At 33.7% G+C, this 18,058-nt stretch overlaps 2 protein-coding genes across 2 annotated transcripts; one reads left to right on the forward strand and one right to left on the reverse strand.

Annotated features, from left to right (window-relative positions):
* Positions 1-545: 545 nt before the first annotated feature.
* Positions 546-2,960, forward strand: LOC113862350 (transcription factor MYB98-like). Its single transcript, XM_027495438.1, has 3 exons — positions 546-1,222; positions 1,452-1,578; positions 2,430-2,960. The coding sequence occupies exons 1-3, from the start codon at positions 546-548 to the stop codon at positions 2,958-2,960; spliced, it is 1,335 nt and encodes a 444-aa protein (XP_027351239.1).
* Positions 2,961-16,275: 13,315 nt separating this feature from the next.
* LOC113862351 lies at positions 16,276-17,822 on the reverse strand. The gene is made up of 2 exons (XM_027495440.1): positions 17,241-17,822; positions 16,276-17,148 (listed from the first exon to the last, which is right to left on the reverse strand). The coding sequence occupies exons 1-2, from the start codon at positions 17,820-17,822 to the stop codon at positions 16,276-16,278; spliced, it is 1,455 nt and encodes a 484-aa protein (XP_027351241.1).
* Between the last annotated feature and the right edge of the window lie 236 nt (positions 17,823-18,058).

Consider the following 18,058-nt stretch of genomic DNA (forward strand, 5'->3'; position numbering starts at 1 on the left):
AAAATAGAAAAAGATAGAAATAATAAATAATTTCGTAGAAAGAGTGTAAGATAGATATAAAATAATTAAATCTAACTATAAAACGTAATATGTGATTCTTTGATCGAAATCACCCAGGTAGAAATCACATGCCATTCACGTGTTCTTAATTAATTTGTGCAAAATGCTAAACTGTGTAACAAACTCATCATTTCGCTTTCCTTTAATTAATAAAAATTACCAAAACAATGAAAAAAAAAGTTGCCAAATAAAACAAATGAATAAAATCCCCGTTTTCACACGGGTTACTCAGAGTGTGGAAGCTCAACAGTCACAAAAACAACGAATTTGACCCGTTGGATGGTGTTGGAACATTGGCCACGTGTCACGAGTCTCACTGATCATTCTTAATCCATTTTATTTTATTATTATTAATTAATTTTTTCTAATTCCTGACCGGTAATAGAGTCCATAAGAACAGCACCCCCCACCCCTTTTCTTCACACACAGTTCATACCATTTCTGATTTATAGCAGCAATCTCTGTCACTCTCTCTCTGATCTTGAATGGAGTTTAACCCAAACCTCTCTGAGAAAACTCCCTTCCGTTCTGGGATTTTCCCGGAAAACCCCTGCATAAAATCAGAGATCCCAATGCCAGAAGAGAACAACACCTTCATGTACCAAAACAATTTCCACCATTTTCAGCATCATCCCCAGAATGGCCCAAACCATCACCACCTTTCCACAGAGGGTCCTTCCTCCATCATCAACCCATTATTCTCTTTGGCCCCATCTTCTGCAAAGCCATCTTCACACAAATCCACTTACCCCAATGAGTTTCTCAAAGGAGGCCTTACTTTAAACCACCACCCAATGGCTTTTGCACCAAACAGCACCAAAGTTGAACCCATGCATGGCTACCCCAACGCCAACAATGGCCTCTGGGACTTTTCCCTGAAACTTCCCCTTCACAGTGGTGCAAGTGCAAGTTCAAGCTCACACCCTCGTGTGGGACCCTCTCTATCACCATCACTTGGATATGGACTGGTGCAAGTGAAGCCTAGGCTTCAAGAAGAACTCTCATGGGTCGCTGGAAATAATGATCGCTTGGACACTGATCGCAAAGCTCTTGTTGTTGACAAGAAGCAACAGAAGCAGCTGGTTCAGAGGAACAGTAATGGCAAAATTCAGCACAGGTTTACCAACATAATCAAAGGCCAATGGACTGCTGAAGAAGACAGGTATAACAAATTGTTCCGAATTTCATGCTCCTTGTCTCTCTCCCTTAATTTATATATATTTTTTTAAATTTAATTTTGTTTTGTTACTAAATCCTTTGCGGTTTCGTGCGATGTTTTTAATGAAAAATTTCCTTTGATTTATCCCGTCTTGAGAGTGAGATTTGTTAATGTTTTGTCCAATTGTTCCACGGCGTTGACAAATGGTGAACGATTTTATATGATTTTGTAGTGTTCTCGTCCAATTGGTGAAGCGCTTCGGGCTCAAAAAATGGTCTCAGATCGCCAGGTTACTGAATGGCAGGGTTGGGAAACAGTGCAGAGAAAGATGGCACAACCATCTCCGGCCAAACATTAGGGTTTCCTCTCTTTCCCTCCGTTTTAACTAGATTTTTTCTCTCTCACGTATACTAAGTAATATCATCTTTAAGCATTTTCTCGATGAGCATCTTTCAGAAATTTTTAATCCTGCCGTTATATTTGTTTAAAATCAAATCTTTCATGTAAAACATATTTATTGAATGAAATGTATAATTATTTAATGAATAAACATGAACCACTTTCTTTTATTTTTAACATATATATTTTACAAAATTGAAACTAACTCACAAATTTGAAATGATGGAAATAAGGTAAAGATAATTTAGAAAAAAAATTACATAATTACTTTCCAGTCTGTGACAATTTTGTCAAAAACGAAAAAAAAAAACTGTTCCATTTTATTTATTGTATATTTTATGCATGACATTATAAATTTATTTTTTGAATATATGTCTGAAATATGAATTAAATTCATTAATATATTATATTAAATCCGTAAATGCATTGAAATCATAAATTTTTTTTGTAACTGACACTGATTTTCTTTTCACACGTGTTTGTATAGTTTCAGCAATATGACTCAACAATTTTTTTAAAATCTATTTTCCCTCTTTATTACGAATTATGTGAAATATATGACCATTTTGGGGCATTTGTTTCTACTTATTTTAAAATAAAACTTTTAAATAGAAAAATATTTTTAAAAGTGTTATAATAGTTAAATAAAGTTTTAAAACATATATATGTGGAGGCACATATGTGTAGTCATTGTTTTGGAACCATAATGAATAATATTGAAAATGGAATGAGAAGTCCTTTATTCATACTATGCACCAAATATATATCTATTTCACATATCCACGAATTGTTAAATTTTGTACGAAAGCAGAAGGACTCATGGAACGAAGAGGAGGACAGAATACTGATTGAAGCTCACATGGAGGTTGGCAACAAATGGGCTGAAATTGCAAGGAGATTGCCTGGGAGGACTGAGAACACCATCAAGAACCATTGGAACGCCACAAAGCGGCGCCAGAGCGCAAAGAGGCACAAGAACAGGCGCAACGGCTCAAAGGGACCGACAACACTGCTTCAAAACTACATCAGGCAAGTCACTGCGAATGAAGAAGCTCAAAAGGAGTTGAAGAAACGCATGAGCAAGACGAGCATGAGGAGTGAGAGTCTCTTCCGGGTTCGGTATGAGAGCTCAGAGGGTGACTTCAGCTCTGAAGATGAAGTTGGGTGGAGTGTGCAGCGCCACGTGGCAAGTGGGGGCTATGTGCCAGTGATGGATGAAGTGGCAAGTGGGTCTGCTGTTGAAGACAGCACAATGGACTATGAGGTTGCAATGGAGATGGTGCCTGAGGTTGAGATGAAGAAGGAAATGGATCTCATGGAGATGATCTATCGAAAGCCTTAAGTTGTATGCCTCAGTGCATGCTTTTGCCTCTCATCAGAGGGCGTTCTCTATGTTTAGTTTCTTCTGTTGCGTTGTGGTTTAGCTTTGATGCCTGTGGATTGGACCTTCTGCCTATGTTTTTCTTTGTGTGTAATTTTCAGTTCGAATGTGGTTTTGCTTAAACTAAAGCCCCATATCATTGTTAAAGACTTGTATGGCTGCAGATTTAGACTGTCTGTCCGAACCTTTTCATATATCTGTGGCATATATGTTAAAATATAGACATTGCATGATATGATGCTCATTTTCTAAAATCTCTTATTGATCTATATATTGTTCAAGTTCGTAAGCTGACGTCAGCTTTTTTTGACAAAATATATTTTTGTGGGTACTCCTTCGATATTCAATAATTTATTATTCATATGGATTAATTTGCTTGATCAGGCAGGATTAATTAGTGAAAAATGCTCAAATAAAGCAATTAACTAAGGTGTTTTAGTCAGGTAACATATCCTTCTCTCCCAAAATTGGTCTTCAATACGGTGCTGATTCGACCAAAGGAACTACTTCGGTTTTACAAACTAGTTAGTTTGATAAACTCATATTTTTGTTCTTTAAATATATGGATTGAAGGTGGAAATTAATTCATCCTTGAAAACCTAAATTTTAACAAATTAAGGTTAAGGATCCCTTGCAAAATCTAAATCTTGTTGAAGAGGAATAATAAATAAACATAATTAATTGCCACAAAATTAAATGTCAAAAATTTAATATCGGCAGGAAAAAGGATGGCAACACATTTTTTAATTATTAATTTAAATTTATTGATAATAATAAGAATTACGTGAGTTTCAATTTTTCTCACTCCTAACTAATATTTTTTTTATATTTTTGTTGCCTTAAATATATTTTAATTAAGAAATAGGAGTATATTAAAAATTGAATTCCTAACAAAAAAATATGTGTTAATCAACACATATTAGTTAAATAGATTAAAGAATAAAACTTGATTATACCACAAAATTAACCCTCCCAATGATTAACTTGTCCCAAATTTTATTTCATAAATTTGAGTGTTTATTGTGACTCTTAAATGTCTATTATTATTATTGTTGTTGTTATTATTATTTTTATTATTCATATTTTAGTTATCTTTATTTCAAAATTATCTTTTTACTCTCATAATTATGTTAATAATAGCGATATTTAAAACAAACATTAGTTAAATTGCCATAGTAATTAACACGTGTTTGAAACAACTATGTTTGAAACATTAGTTAAGAGTGATCCCTTTTAACAATGAATATTTACAAAAATTAAATTATATTTTAAGAGTATTCTTTTATATTATTACAATTATGCTATTTAATTTTATGAATTAACATTAATTAATTAATTAGAATATATTTGAATTATTAATATTATGAAAATTATTTATTTAAAAATTATTGCACATGATCCATTCATATATATTACATTGGACTTTTGTGTGAGTAGTTTGTGATATATTGTACACTTCGTTTTTATGCTTAACAAGAGGCTTTTGATTTTACTAACAAACAGTAATTCCATCTGGCACTGCATGTACATTTATTTCACTTGTGATAGAAGGGAGTTCCTCTCTTACTCTCTTTAACTCTACTTCAAGAACAAAGACAGACCAATCCCTCGTGTCAAGTACACGCTTTCCCACCTTCATATTCTATGTAAATCGTATAGAAAATATGATATAACCTTCCGTCTTAATGTCAATATCCTATCATATGATTAAAACTTCCAACAATTGTTATCGAAATAATAATAAAAAAATTGCAGATTAAAGTTCTTTCCTGTACGTTGGAACAAAAAAGTACTTGTAAATTTGTGAGAATTCAAGAACGCTATTATTTTATAAAGGATATTGTTAATCTAAGTCTTTATAGATAAGGATAAATAGTTAATAATAATAAAATTTTATTAGAAAGAAAAATATTTATTATATTTTTATAACTTCAGTATACTAACTATGTACTTTATTTATAAATATTTAAAAATTCTTTTATAAAAATATTAAAGGGATTTTGTCACAAATTATCTCTAACCTCACATAAAAAAAATTATGCTATTTTGTCAAATCATTTAAGACAATTAAACCTTTTTTGCTTATTATTATATATAGAGAGAGAAAGAAAGAGAGAAAAAGAGAAAGAGAGAGTTCTTATAAACCTTTTCCTCCTCTCAATGTGTTTTAAAATAGGTTTGGACTTCAATTATAGACAAATAACATACGAAATGTCATAATATTTTGTTTGAGTATATGTGAGAGTATTTCGATCACTAACAAATTTACTATATTTTTGGAATTTTTTATTTTTTTTTGTGATTGCTTCTAATATTCTTAATAAATTTGGAAAGAAAAAATTTATATATAAGATTTCACATTAACTTGTGCAAGTAGAATCAAATTGACTTATAGATTGAGACAATTTTGATTCTCTTCTACATAAGTCATGGAGATCTAGTTCAAGTTTTATCATTATCCAATATTACACCTTATAGTTCACTAACCTACAAAATGGTTAATAAAAATTAATTTCTAAATTTTACTTGCAAAACAATTAATAGAAAATTACTTTCTAAATCTTATTTAAAGAAATTAAAATATAATTGACATATAATCTTTGTTTTGGAGAACGATTAACATGTAAAACTACTCTCTAAAGTTAAAAATTGCTTTTAAGAGTGATTTGACATACAATTGTTATCTACATTGATCTTTAGATAGTAGTTCTTGTCTAACTGATCTCTAAAATTATAACAATAAGTGTAACACTCTTACTTTTTATTGCATTTATTTTTAAAATAGAAGAGTTTGGTGTAGTACTTCTCTCTAAAACGAAAAATGTCTCGCTTAAGTGAAACTGTATAACCTAAGCAGGAATGTCTCTGAGGCATTTTTGCTTAAGCGAGATAGTTCTCCCTCAAGTAAGAATTGATAGAAATCACTAAACTATACTCTCACTCAAGTAAGGAGTTCTCTCCCTCTAGCAAGAATGCGTGACAGAGTGGGAGCTCTCTGGAACATTTTTGCTTACGTAAAAATCATCTTATTCAATCAAAAAATATTAGCAGATGTGTAGAAAACTTTGTCTAGTTTATTCACTCAAATGAGAATGGTCTCGCTTAGTCAAAAAAGGATGTCACTCAAGTAAGAATACCTCACTCAAACGAGAATACACAAGTAAAAAAGGTATTTAAGTAACTTTAATGTTTTTAAAAACTTAGGTTGCAAGGCAAGTAACCATTTTTCATTTCACCATCTGTTCTCTCACTTTCTTTCACAGCTAAGACACCTTTGAACTCTAAACCTCTCTCAAATCAGAGTTTGAAAATCTTTTCTACGTAAACTCCAATAAGTTTCTTGGAGATTAAACTTTCAATTTTACTTTTATTTCATCATTTTCTCTCTTCTTAAAAGTTACTCTACTTTGTAATGCTTAGGAAGAATTTGGTCTTTCGGACAACATCTTCCATCAAAGTTTTTGTGTGAATTATCTACTCAAGATAAGAAGAGTTTTATCCTATTATTAAAATGTTGTATACAATCTTTGCTTATGTATGGTTTCTTTGAGTATTGAGATTTAAGATTTAACTCAAGGATTATTTGAATCAAAGTTTTTTAAAAGTGAGGAGAAAATGAGATTTTGGTTATTTGCTTAAGTTAATGAACTAGACGATGTATGCTTAATTATTTCTTGAATGATTAGAATATGATTTTAAAATATGCCATTGAATTGAGTTTGGAAGTGTCCAACTTTCGATGTAACTTATTGAGTGCATGATAAGAGTGGTGAAATCTCAATATGATGAGAAATAAAAGGGTGGAGATTGTATTATAATATCATGACATTGGACATGAACCTGGCCCAAATGCAGATTTTTGGGTCACCCCAAAACCTACAGCCCGAACGCGACCTAGATGCTCTCTTACACCAAGTGCTTGAGAGAGTATATCATTTTGGGCTGTTGATTCAATCTCAGCGTCTGGAGTGACCTGTGAAAGGGTTTCCTACAATAAAGATAAAAATTAACCATTAGGTCATTGTAGGAGAATTCAAAATTAAACTTAACATATTTGAAAATACTAACACATTTGTATTTACTACTTACAAATTCATTGACCATTTTTTTAATTCCTTCGTCATCAATGCTACCTTCTTTATTTACCCTAGCAGCTTTCCAAAGGACATGTCGAGGTACTGAGGTCAAATTAGACCCAGATGTAGCAATCTACACAAAATTAGACCTATTAAAATCCCTCGTTAATAGGTTTAACATAAGACAACACATTAGCATCACATTGTTACATAAGACACAAATATACATACCAAGTCTTGCTCTAACTGAGCATATCCCTTAGCTGACCTCCTATATCTGTATGACATTCCTTCTGCCCTTTGTGCATTAGCCTCATTTTTTTTCTGAAATTAGGCATTCAGAAATGTACCAAATCAATACAAATTGTTATGGTGACAGTAATTTGAAGTAATAATATGTGACATGGTACCTTGAAAGTCTCTGTGCAGCTTTGGTTGACAAAGTCCACCCAGTGATCAGTGACTGTGATGAATCTCTGATACTTCTCCGGAGGATGGGGGACACAATTCCATCTTTATCACAAATATGTTTTCTCAAATGTGTCCAGAATGCACAAAGGTCCCGTCCAGCTAAAGACAGAACAAAATCTTTGTGAACAGAAGCCACGTCAAAAGTTTGCTACATTGGAAACAAAAAACAATATCAGATATGCCTTCTTTGGTAAACCAATATGCAATAACTGAAACGATTCATCTTGTGTACCTTAACTTGCTCCCGAATGTGGTCTTTAACATTTGTAGGGACATTTGTCCAATCAGAATAACTGATTGGCACTGTACTCCTAGTAACAAAGCCAATAAAATGTGCAAACTTTGATCTGTTAGGGTCTATCGGTTGACCCTTTCCATTCCAGCCAACCTATATGCAAATATAAACCATAAAGTTAAATTAGTGTTTGATGATATTAGCATAAAAGATTCCTACAATATCATTACAAAATTCATTGATGGTGACAATTTACCTGTAGCTTTTGTCCTAACTTTTTTGATTTGCTAATGGACTTAAGTTTGGTAATTCCTCTACCTTTTTTCTTATTTGCCCCAGCAGAGTGATGAGGGGGACTCCCGTCCATGTTATCTGAAGAAGTCATCTCTGTAACAAAAAAGGTAAAGGTTAGATATAATTTATTATATTCAGGGATAAAGTAAAATAATAAAAACAAAATATAATCAATTCAAATAAAATAATAGATGCACCTTTTTCTTTTTTTAGGAGCCTTACTAAGTTTCATATGACCTTTTATTGAATGAAATGACGGATTTAACCAAATGCCCTCTTCATGATCATGTCTTGCATAAATATCCTCATCATCTGTTAATGTATCTGCAATTGACATGTGTTCAACACTCCTCAAAGGATCGTCCTCGACATTAACTTCTTCTTCTGTTAATTCTCCATCGGTGAAAGCATTTATTTTATTAGACGTTAGCACAATTGACCATGACTTGTCTACAGGATCTACGATGTAGAACACCTGTCGAGCCTGTGATGCAAGGATAAAAGAATCATCTTGGTAATCGACCTTTTTAAAATCCACCCTTATAAAGTCCATATCGTCAATGCGAACACCACTATTGTTGTCTACCCACTTGCATCCAAAGATTGCTACACGAAAGTTAGTATATTGGATTTTTATCCTTTGTACTAGAGATATGCAATGATTCAGCAACCAAAGTGACCCCACTATTCTGCATTGTGCTTTGGTCGTCATGTTGTTTTGTGTAAAATGTGAACCTATTTACTAAGTACGAAGTGTATGAGAAGGCATCAATACAAGGACCTTTTGACAACCATCGAATCAATTCTAAAACCGATGTGTTCCTCTGTTTCAACTGTTCACCAATATGTTCTTGTAGCCATCCAATGAATCGCACATTATGTTCTTTTGTTATCCAATTCTCACCTCTGGTAGGATTTCTATGCTTCAGTGTCTCTTTGTGCAAGCTTATGTATGGTTCACTTTCAGGGGTGTTTTGTAATACATACAAGTGTGTTTGTTCCCATTGCAGTCTAGGGACCTCTATTTGTTGTCAACCACTGCTACCTTCCCCTAAAGTCCTTCCATGGTGACGTGATTTTGGAATGCCACATGATTCAACATTTGACAGATATTCAGAACAAAATTCCACTGCTTCTTCCACTAAATATCGTTCAGCAATACAACCCTACGGTCTGCTTCTATTCTTAACATACCCTTTTAAAATCTTCATATATCTTTCAACGGGATACATCCATCGCATATATGCAGGGCTACACAATTTTGTCTCTTCAACCAAGTGAATAGTCAAATGAACCATGATATCAAAGAATGACAGTAAAAAATACATTTCTAGCTCACATAAAGTTTCAGCTATTTGGTTTTGCAAACTTGGTAATCTTCTAGGATCAATCACTTTGCTACATATTGCCCTGAAAAAGAAACACAACTTCGTGATTGCCATGCGAACCTTTTTGGGTAGAATAGACCGCATAGCAATAGGAATTAAATTCTCTATTAATATATGGCAATCATGAGACTTCAATCCTTTTAACTTTAGGTCCTTAAGTGATACAAGACTTTTAATGTTTGATGAATATCCCTCTGGAACCTTGACTGAATAAAGAGTCTCACATAAAGAACGTTTCTCATTTCTAGACAGGGTACATGCTGTTGGAGGTAAAAAGGTTCGCTTTCCCTTCTTCACTGGAGCCAAATCGGATCGTATTCCCAACTTCACCAAGTCAAGTCTTGCATTGATGCCATCTTTCTTCTTTCCCATGATGTTTAATAACGTACCAATCACACTTTCACAAACATTTTTTTCAACATGCATAACATCAACAAAGTGTCTTACGTATAAAGATTCCTGTACGGTAACTAAAAGAAAATTGACATCTTCTTCCAACCTGCGGTTGGAAATTGTTTGGCAAAAGGTTTTTCAAATGTTGTTCTTATGTGTTTAACCTCATCAAAAATTTCTGATCCACTCTTTAAATAAGGACATCGTCGTACTTCGCAACTTCCATTAAAAACTTTTTTTCATTTTTCTAAAAGGATGATTTTTTGACAACCACCTATGATGCCCCATGAAAACATTTTTGTAACAATGGTCTAGTCTTATATAATCTGTTTTTTCTTGACATATTGGACATGCACATTGACCTTTAATGTTGTAACCAGAAAGATTTCCATATGCAGGAAAGTCATTAATTGTTCCGTACAACATTGCCTTCACAGTGAAATTTTCATCTCTAAATCCGTCATATACTTCTATGCCATTATCCCACAACAACTTCAAATCTTCAATTAAAGGAGACAAGTACACATCAATGTCATTTCCAGGTTGTTTAGGACCAGATATTAACAACGAAAGCATCATATATTTACGCTTTATGCAAAGCCATGGAGGTAAGTTATACATTATTAAGATCACAGGCTATGTACTATGGGTGCTACTTTGCATGCCATGTGGATTCATTCCATCGGTTGCTAATGCAAAACGTATGTTCCTTATTTCAGTTGCAAACTCTTCATGGTCATTGTCAAATTTTTTCCATTGCGGAGAATCTGCTGGATGCCTAAGCTTTCCATCTCTAATTCGGCCTTCAGCATGCCAAGTCATTTGCTTTGCATTATCAGCATCGCGAAAAAGACGTCTTAACCTCGGTATTAGTGGAAAATACCACACAACCTTCGCAGGTGTTGTGTCTTTCTCTAGGTATCGTGACACATTACACTTTGGACATCTCCTTAGTGATGCATACTCATTTTGGAACAAAATGCAGTCATTAGGACAAGCATGTATCTTTTCATGGGTCAATCCAATGGAAGCAAGTACTTGTTTAGCCTCATATGTTCTCTTCGGTAGCGCATTATCGTCTGGCAGCATCTCATGAAATAAACTTAGCAGCTCTGTGAAGCTCTTATCAGTCCATCCATTCAACGCTTTTAAGTACCACTAGTGGAAAAAATATTTTTAAAATCGGTTATTTTTATTTTTAAAATCGGTTGTTTAATCGATTTTGAAACGACCAATTTTAAATAGTGAACTTTTTAAAATCGGTTAACAACCGATTTTGAAACTAAACTTTTAAAATCAGATATGACACAACCGATTTTAAAGAATCAAGTACTTTTAAAATCAGTTATGCGGAACTGATTTTAAAGAGTTCACTTTTAAAATCAGTTATGCGATAACCGATTTTGAAAATAAAGTTTTAAAATTGGTTATGGCATAACCGATTTTGAAAGTTCAGGTAAGGTATAACCGATTTTAAAGGTGGTGATTTTTTTTAATAATTAGCTTGTTTTTTGAAAGAATCAATATAAAACCTGCAAATCAGATAATTCAGACAATTTCAATGATGCACAATTTCTATAAATCACTTCATATAAATGACATCTCAATCATATTTATACTCCAAAGGAAAAGGAGTTTTAACTATGTCCAAAACTATAAACATAAGTCCTAACTAATCAATGTGTCAAGAAAAAATGTAGCCCATTGGTCCCTAATGGTATTCAAGACTTCTTGTGGCAATGATGATCGATCAATAAATATCTGGAAAGAAAAATTAATAGAATTAGAAGTAATTCATAAAACATAATAAAATAAAAAAACTTAAAATAAGAATTTTGAAAATTATAAAACTCACATCAGTCCAACCCGATACTATGTCTAAATCAACAATAGTATGCATTGTCTTCATGACATAATATCCGCACTCAAAGTTTTCCTTTTGCTTATGAGACTACAAAAAAATATATAAAAATCAATTTCAATAGTAAGGATAATAAAAATAAAATACATTAGATTAAATATCATTCATGGAATTAAAATAACCTACTTTAAGAGATATCCAAAGCATTTTTTTCTTCAATTTTGAGCCCTTGAGTATGTAATATCCTTCCATTGCTCTGATAATAAAATAACATTATTATAATGGTTTAAAATCAAATGTAATGATAATCAACAAAAGAAAGTAGTTGTTTTTAAAATACTTACTTATCTAATAATTGTTTGAACGCTGCAGGCGAAGGTCTATGCAAGGAACAAATGCATACAACTTTATTTTCCATAGGACAAATAACCATTAGTTGCCAATGAGCACTACATTGAGAAACATATGTTGAGATAGAATACACTCTTAAAACTTTTTGTAATCAATTATTGGTAAAGATAACTTACTCAGAAAAGTAAAGGGCTAGGTAAACTTTTTTATTTGAGTCAACCATCCAATTCTGGATGTAAGCTTGCGATTCTTCTGCCTTGTTCCCACTTTTTTGGATTGACTCGGGTTCCAAATATCCATAAATGTGGTCATTTTTCTTATTGACACTTAATTTATGAATATATCTACAAGGTTAGAAACAAAGTTAGAATAAATCAACAAAACAAAAATGGAATTCATTAAAATACTTATAATAACCACAATTGCAAAATTGATATGTTCAGCATACAGTGCCCATTAATAATCTCTGATATGTCACTTTGACTTATATATAGAGGTATATTATTAGATCTGCCAAACACCACATGTGGCCAAGGGACTTGTTTGGGTCGATCGTCATCTTCCATATCTGTGACTAATCTCCATAGCCTCTTTATCGGAGGTAGATTTCTTGAATGGGTAACCACAACCTTCTCCTTATCCTTTGGTGGGGCAACAACATCCTATTCAACAACATATAATTTTGATATTATACTAAATTAGAAGAAAATAACACTAAGTTAAAATTAAATATTACTTAAATAACATACCTCTGAAGATATCATCTTCACCAAACTCTGAGGCCACTGAAGGAAGGTGTTTAGGGCTTGTCCCATCATTTGAACCTCCTCTGTCGGCACAGGAACTCTTGCCTCTGGATGTCTAACATCCATTACTGAAACCCTAACCATATCATCTCCTATGGTCTGATGGTGCACAGTAGATCCAAACATGTGAATCCTCCCTAAGCCAACAGGATCGGGTGATGCATCGACAAACAACTCACACCGATTAGAGGTATCAGGGTCAACAGTAGTAGTAGAGGGATCAGCACCTGCACATGATCCCTTTGTACTCACACGTGTAATAACTGGTTCAATCAATGGAGTATTGTGCTGAAATTGTTGCCTAAGTGACTGTAAATGTTCTTGTAGTTGCCTTTGCATGTCCTCCTTCATCTGTCTATGAAACTCCTCTTTCACCTGCCTATGAATCTCCTCTTTCATCTGACTTACAACTTGAGAGACCTTCAGTTCCACCAATTGTTCAACTGAGCTAGATGACTGTGAAGATGATGGTTGTCTAAAGTAAGTCCGCAAACCATAACCTCCACCAACTGCCCGAACCCGACCTGCATGCTCAGGCTTCCCAATGGCAATAGTTAGTATATCATGTTGCCCATGGGAAACAAAAGATCCCTCTTCAGCTTGCTGCTTTAGTACATTCTACAATATAAGATACCAAAAATTTAATAAACCCTTTGAAATATATGTTAATTAGCATCATATGTATAGCAAAATTATACTTACTATCTTGCTAGCAATCTCTTTTGCTGCCTCAGTTGTAAACTCGCCCGTTTTCTTAATACGAGCAAACTTCCATAATTCATGACGTGTGGGTGGAGAAGGAGGATCACTAACTACAGTCTCATCTTCACTAGCCTGACGTTTCATAGTCTTCTCCTTCATCAACTTCTTCTTAAGCCATGGATAACCCCCACGTGACATCACACAAAAGGTGTCATTATTTGCCTGCGTCTGTTGTGCCTTCTTTCTTTTCTCCTATAAAGATATCATATTATAAGAGTAAGGGTAAAAATTAATATTCACAAATGGTAATGCATATAGTCATAACATACTGTAAACTCTTCAGTCATTCTAGACTCTACAAATGCATTCCATGTCTCATGATCAATAGTGGGATTTTTATCACCAGGAAATTCTCCTTTCTTTTCTCCAAAAATGTATTGGTTTGTCAAAGTAGTTTTATATGCCCTCCACCTTTCAGCCACAATAGAAAGGGTTTTCCTTCTCATCTTTTCTGTTTTTGGAATGTCCCAAGTTTCCTACAAAGATAACAATAAGTTAATACATGTTGATATCCTAATCTAGTTTAATAACAAAAATGTTAAGTATAAATAACATTTTACCATAACATCTGCTCAAATATGATTTTTTACAGCCTCCTCTACATGATCCCTATTGGGCAATAAAATAGAAACCTTTGTTCTAGCATGAACCCCCATGGTACTCATAAACTGGGCAGCTGAATCCCCTGTAGGATGCCTAGTGATCTCATCTATGTCAACATGTAATCTCTCTTCATTAAGGCGTTTGGCTGTAACATGTTTCATTTTAGTGGGACCTCTAACTTTTTTCTTATTTGTAGATTGTGTACTACCTGAAGGAGAGGCTTGATGTTCATCCATAATTACTTGTTAACTGAAAAATAAATTACAAGTCATTAGTATAAATTGAATTTAAATAATAACATATTGTACTTAAAAGACAACAAAAAATAGCATCATAAATAAAAATTAATAACAATAACCTATTTCAAAAATATGATCAAGTTTCATTGTTCTCCCATATTCCTTCCTGATGATCCTCACGAGTGGCATATACATCATCCACATCATCTTCATTAAAAGTTAGCACACGTGTTGACAAGGAAGGAGTATCAATTATATTACTTAAATCTCCAAATTCTTCATTTACATTGTTACTTCTACCTTTTAGAACAATTGACCACCTTTTATTAGATGGATCAGTGACATAAAATACTTGCTTTACTTGGAAAGCCATGATGAAAGGCTCTTCTTTATGACCAACTTTATTAAGGTCGACCAAAGTAAATCAAAGTTCATCAATTTTGACACCACTATTACTATCAACCCACTTGCATTTAAATACAAGTACTCGAAATGGACCATAATCGACCTCCCATATGTCTTCAATAACTCCAAAGTAGCACATAGAAGCTGTGATAGGGTTGTTATCATTTTTTGTTGAGAAATGCATAGATTGAGCAACTATCATAACCCCACTATTTTGCATAGTACTCTTGTCATCCTGTGCCTTTGTATAAAATGAGTAGTTGTTAATGTCATATCCACAGAAAGTAAACACATCAAAGTTAGGTCCTTGAGCTAAGCATTGTAAAGTTTCAGAAACACTTAAATCTGTCCCAACATTCATTTTAAACCACTCTATGAAAGTCTTGTTATGCTCATTCAACACCCATTTTTCAGGCATTTGAGGGTTGTTTGTCTTCACTAAGTCTTTGTGGGCATTTAAATAAGGTAAAACCTCATCAGTGTTGTTCAATATATACAAATGTGCTTTAAGCATTTCTTCTCGCATCATGCTTTTCAATTTTATGCCTATTGTACCCTTCCCAGCAGTTCGTCCCTCATGACGGGTCTTAGGAATGCCTATTGATTCAGCTTGAGACATGTATTCAGTACAAAACTCAATTGCTTCTTCTGCAATATACCTTTCTATAATGGATGCTTCTGGACGATGTTGGTTCTTCACATACCCTTTCAATATCTTCATGTATCTCTCAACTGGGTACATCCACCTCAAAAAGACAGGACCACACAACCTAACCTCCCTAACCAAGTGGATGATTAAGTGAACCATAATGTCAAAAAAGGAAGGAGGAAAATACATCTCCAATTGACACAATATTAAAACAACTTCATTTTCCAAATCATCCAACTTCTGAGGATTAATTACTTTACTACAAATGCCATTGAAAAATAGACAAAGTCTGATTATGACTTGTCTCACATTTTTAGGTAAAACATCACGTATAGCGATAGGAAGAAATTGTTGCATTAGTACATGGCAATCATGAGACTTCAAGCCAACTAATTTCAAATCTTTCATTGATACTAAACTTTTTACATTGGAAGAGTAACCGTACGGCACTTTGACACCACATAAGGACTCACAAAACTTGTTTTCTCCTTTTTTGACAATGTGTGACATGCAGGGGACAAATATGTTCGCTTACCCATAGGTTGGGGATACAATTGTTCTCGTATTCCCATGAGTTGCAAATCTAGACGAGATTTGAGTCCATCTTTTGTCTTACCTTTTAAATTGAGAAGTGTGCCAATTACACTATCACATACATTTTTCTCAACATGCATGACATCAATGCAATGTCTAACATCAAGAACTTTCCAGTAAGGAAGATAAAAAAATATTGACCTTTTCTTTCATATGTTTTTTTCTTTGGGTTGTTTTTTCAACTTTCCAAGTACCACATTTAAATTCTTTACCCGGTCATAAACTTGCTCACTGGTTGATGCAATAGGTGCTATGCCATATTCTTGACATCCATTAAAAGCTTTCTTTAACCTTCGATATGGATGGTTAGGTTGAAGAAATCTTCGATGACCAAGGTAAACTGTCTTCTTCCAATTAACTAGTTGATGGTAACAAGTGTCCTCTTCACATATAGGGCAAGCTTTGTGCCCTTTAACACTATACCCGCACAAGTTTCCATATGCTGGAAAATCATTGATTGTGAAAAATAACATGGCATGTAACTTGAATGATTCACATGAATACCCATCGTACACATCAATTCCCTTCTCCCATAACATCTTCAAGTCTTCAACCAATGGAGTTAAATAGACATCAATGTCGTTTCCGGGCTGCCTTGGACCAGAAATCATCATAGATAATATCACATATTTGCGCTTCATACACAACCAAGGAGGTAAATTGTAAATTACCAATAAAATAGGCCATGAACTATGCTTAGTGCTTAAATTACCAAACGGATTCATTTCATCCGTAGCTAGTCCAAGCCTAACATTTCTTGGCTCCTTGCTAAAATGTGGAAACATAGAATCAATTTTTTTCCATTGTAAGCAATCTGCTGGATGCCTAAGTTGTCCATCACACTTCCTCTCATCTTCATGCCATCTCATTAGCTTTGCGTTATCCCCATTAGCAAACAGACGTTTTAATCTTGGAATAATTGGTAAATACCATAAAACCTTAGCTGGAGGACCCTTAGTGCTCACATCATAATCAGAATCATCTTGCTTTTTTTTATATCGTGACAACCCACATCTTGGACACTGATGCAACCCTTCATATTCACCATGATACAACATACAGTCATTTGGGCACCATGTATCTTCTTATACTCCAAACCCATAGGACACAACACCTTTTTTGCCTCGTAGTTACGACTAGGCAATGTATTACCCTCCGGAAGCATTTCTTTCAATAGTTCTAACAATTCTGTGAAGCTTTTATCACTCCACCCATTTCTTGCCTTCAGATTGAACAATCTCAACATCGCTGACAATCTTGTAAATTTCGTGCAATTTGGATACAACGGCTTCTCCGAATCACTACACAAAGATTCATACATATGTGCTCGCTGGAATGATTTTGGACCCACATCACGAATCATCTCCTCTAGTTGATCATCCATATCTATCTCTTGTGTAAAAGTTTGAGTTGGAGTTTCAATTGAGACAGTTGGAATGTCAATATTTTCACCATGCCATATCCAACGTGTATAATTCTTAAGAAAACCATCACAGAGAAGATGTTCCCTTATAACATCAAGTTCTAGACGACTTCCATTACAACAATTAACACAAGGACAGAAAAATTTCCCATTCATATCATTATTAGCATTCTGTATTACATATTCAATAAAGTATTCCACTCCCGTCTCATACTTCCAACTTAAGCGTGATTCATGTATCCAACTTCGATTCAATAACCAACTTTTATCCATGACTTCTGTTCTTTATAAAAAATCATATATCATGCTTGTCAGTCTCATTTGTATTAAATCTCAAACAAGAAACTAAGATTCAATCAATTCATGCATAAATTTAATATCATATTAATTTATAAAAATTAAATAAAGTACCTAATCTTTATAAACACTTGTTACTAATAAATATCATATAATTATAATAAAAATTTAAACATTTATAATAGTTGTGGATGCAAATCTAAACAAACTTA

This window comes from Abrus precatorius, unplaced genomic scaffold (assembly GCF_003935025.1).
Source record: "Abrus precatorius isolate BTA unplaced genomic scaffold, Abrus_2018 Scaffold3, whole genome shotgun sequence".
Taxonomy (NCBI): domain Eukaryota; kingdom Viridiplantae; phylum Streptophyta; class Magnoliopsida; order Fabales; family Fabaceae; genus Abrus; species Abrus precatorius.